This window comes from Cotesia typhae, unplaced genomic scaffold (genome assembly GCF_013202065.1).
Source record: "Cotesia typhae breed Kobodo isofemale line unplaced genomic scaffold, CoteBio_Ctyphae scaffold_70, whole genome shotgun sequence".
Classification (NCBI taxonomy): domain Eukaryota; kingdom Metazoa; phylum Arthropoda; class Insecta; order Hymenoptera; family Braconidae; genus Cotesia; species Cotesia typhae.
Genome location: NW_027423780.1, coordinates 1,727,764 through 1,730,944, shown reverse-complemented (window position 1 = coordinate 1,730,944; position 3,181 = coordinate 1,727,764). Strand labels below are relative to the sequence as shown.

Genomic DNA, 3,181 nt, shown 5'->3' with positions numbered 1-3,181 from the left:
TACTTATTGAAAATGGAATTTTACTGGTATCCAGCCGAGCACTAAATACCAATACAACTCTGGCAATTATCTGGCACGACATTGCATATTACAAATTGAATGTAATGAATAAAATTCTGATTATTTACTATTATAAAAGCGTGTGAATTATTTTTTACCAATATATTAGCAAATATGGTTCAGAGTTACTTAATAAAAATTAGATGTATTGAGTATTAATGAAATTACAAATCAGACAAGCTCTTGGCACGGATGGCACGGTATTTTATTGCAAAAATGAAATTTTATTCATAAAATGTTCAATTTTTCTTCTAAATACACGGGTATTAATCATATTTCACCAATTTTTAAGCACAAATGACCCAGAGTAAAATTTTATCCAAAACTCTTTGATTTAGGCGCTCTTTATACTAGGCGTCGCTGCTGCGCCCTCAGGTCATAATCTTCTCTCTCTTTCTTTATTTTCTTTTACTGCGAACCAAATATTTTTGAGACTCTCGCATTTTCAAAATAGTATCGGTCTATTATTATCATTTTTATAGTTTTATTGTCAATAATAATATTATTTATTGCAAAAAAGGCTGAAAACGCTGAAGACATCCCTAAAAATTTTCGTCGTATGAAATGTTGAACCGTTGGTTATTAAATTACCAGGAGACGACGCAGAACAAGTTCAATGTTCACACTAGTGATTCATTAATCAAAATTTATAAGAAGAGGTCTTACGTAGATTTCAATCCGTACTTGATTTACGATCGTATCAAGTATAAATGCTCTACTCGTGAGAAGAACGAGCTCGATTCAGCGTAAGTATTTGATTCAAATTTTGAGGTTTTGTTATTTGTTCTTTATCTGTAGTTTTATTCGAAGTAACGAGTTAAACTTTTGTTTTATTTCTGATGTTAATAATTTAAAACCCATTAAAGAGAAAAATAATTTAATTTTAAAACACCATTCTGATAGATTTAAATGATAAATAATCAAGCGGTAAATTGCTAGATCAAAAGCTCGTTTCAGTTTCAGAAATTTCTCGTAAATGCAGAATTTTTGGCTTCATTTCAAAAGATGAAAGTCTTGAAATTTATCAATTTTTTAACTCTTGATATTGTATACTACTTTTGTTGGTGTGAATGAGCTTATGCAACGTAAATATAAAATCATTTAAGGAATTCACTTATTATTTACAGAGATACGTGTCCTGCGAGATTATCAGTTAGCACTTCTCCTCATAAAAAGACACTGCAGGTTAATGAGTGTCATTTGAATCATAACCATGCACCAATGGTAAGTTACAATGATGTCGGAATATTTTAATACAAAAAATTGTATTTCTTTAAATGGTTTAACTGAAACAAACATAGAGTATCTTTTTTTCGATGAATTCTTAATATTATAATGTTTTGATTAACATTGTAGTGTTTGTTAATTATTTTCAAATTACTCTTATAATTTTCTTCACTATCACATTCAATCAAACAAATATTGTTGACTTTATAAAATTGAATTTATTACTAGAAGATTGACGAAATTATATATTTTCTATTGTTCTTAAACTATTCGTCTTATTAAATTTTATCTCGGGCTACTCTGAAGTTTTTATTTACTTTTTATTTCATTTTCTGGTCATGGAGCAACTTCTCCCTGTGACCACATATCGCTGTTATTTATATGTACTTCGAATTAAAAGAAATGTCGATTGTTTTTATCTAGCACTTTTCATAATTTTCGAAGTTTTTTGCTTTGACCATTTTATGTATGGTGGTCATTTTTGCAATTAACGATTTAATAAGTTTCGATTTTTTATTGTTACAGATTATCGGTAGGGATGGACCGTTTAAGCAACGACAACTCCTTCTGGAAAATGCAATCAAGCTCCACCAAGAGATGGAGAAAAAAAAACCACGTGGCGATAAAATAATTCATGCCCAAAAATCATGCCCGAGTTCCCTCAAGACCATCGACAAACTTACAATGAAAAAGCCAGTAGTAACCCGAGAAAAAATATTTATATATAATTATATATATTTATATATAAATTGGTTATATATGATTATATATGAAAAATGGCCAAATATAATCATATATAATTATATATAATCATATATAATTATGCATGTTTATATATAATTATATATAACAATATTTAAGTATATATTAATTACATCTAATTAATTATTGGGTTAATTTTATGGATAGAGTATTTAATATAGTCCTACGCAATTCTCTATAACCAATTAAAATGCAAAAAAAAATGTTTAGACACAATTTTACGGTTATAACACCAGCGGTCACCCATCCAACTATTAACCCTGCTCAATGCTGCTTAACTTTGGTGATCTCCGTGCCCCTTGAAGTTTCTGTCTGCTATGCTGCTGTCTTAGATATTTATGATTCAATGATCTACATAATGTATCATATAAGTTTATCATAAATATAATATAAAAATTGATTTTATAATATATTTGGATAGTCACAATTCATAATTTATTTAATTTACCGAATCTCATTATAATATAACACTTATTTAAATAATAAAATAAATAATGATTTTACTATTAGGTAGTAGCAGAGCAGACCAAAACATCTCATAGGAAATGTAACAAATTTTGTACTTCAGAATTATTTAAACGTAATTATGAACATCATTTTACACTTTTTGTGATTACCAAAAAAATTTTTATATATGGTAATTATACATAAGCATATATAATTATATATGGGACTATATATAATCTTGCAAGACTGTATATTGCTCCATATATAGTCATATATGATTATATATGATCTCATATACAATTCCATGTATAATCATGTATGATCATATATAATTATATATGACCTCATACAATTCCATATATAATCATGTATGATTATATCTAATTATATATATTTATATATAATTGTATATGGAACTATATATAATCCTGCATGGCTGTATATTACTCCATATATAGTCATATATAATTATATATGATTATATATAACCTCATATACAATTCCATATATAATCGTGTATAATTATATATAGTTATATATACTTATATATAATTATACACTACTGGAAAAAAATTAAGGGATCAAAAAAATTCCAAATTTTTCGGTAGTTTTCAACAGGCCGTAACTTTGAGAGAAATGGTCGTACAGGAAATAAAAAAAAGAAATTGTAGCTCCAAGTGTCTAG

At 27.2% G+C, this 3,181-nt stretch overlaps 1 protein-coding gene across 1 annotated transcript; it reads left to right on the top strand.

The window, feature by feature from the left end:
* The first annotated feature begins 610 nt into the window (after positions 1–610).
* Positions 611–2,461, top strand: LOC141537238 (uncharacterized). The gene is made up of 3 exons (XM_074258100.1): positions 611–806; positions 1,188–1,284; positions 1,813–2,461. The coding sequence occupies exons 1-3, from the start codon at positions 625–627 to the stop codon at positions 2,095–2,097; spliced, it is 564 nt and encodes a 187-aa protein (XP_074114201.1). The 5' UTR covers positions 611–624; the 3' UTR covers positions 2,098–2,461.
* Positions 2,462–3,181: the final 720 nt, after the last annotated feature.

What these genes read in the sequence shown, in the direction of transcription:
- LOC141537238 (XM_074258100.1), top strand. Translation starts at nt 625, where the DNA reads ATGTTGAACCGTTGGTTATTAAATTACCAGGAGACGACGCAGAACAAG. An exon ending in AAGAACGAGCTCGATTCAGC is followed by an intron (nt 807 to 1,187) that starts GTAAGTATTTGA and finishes TATTATTTACAG; the next exon opens with AGATACGTGTCCTGCGAGAT. An exon ending in ATCATAACCATGCACCAATG is followed by an intron (nt 1,285 to 1,812) that starts GTAAGTTACAAT and finishes TTATTGTTACAG; the next exon opens with ATTATCGGTAGGGATGGACC.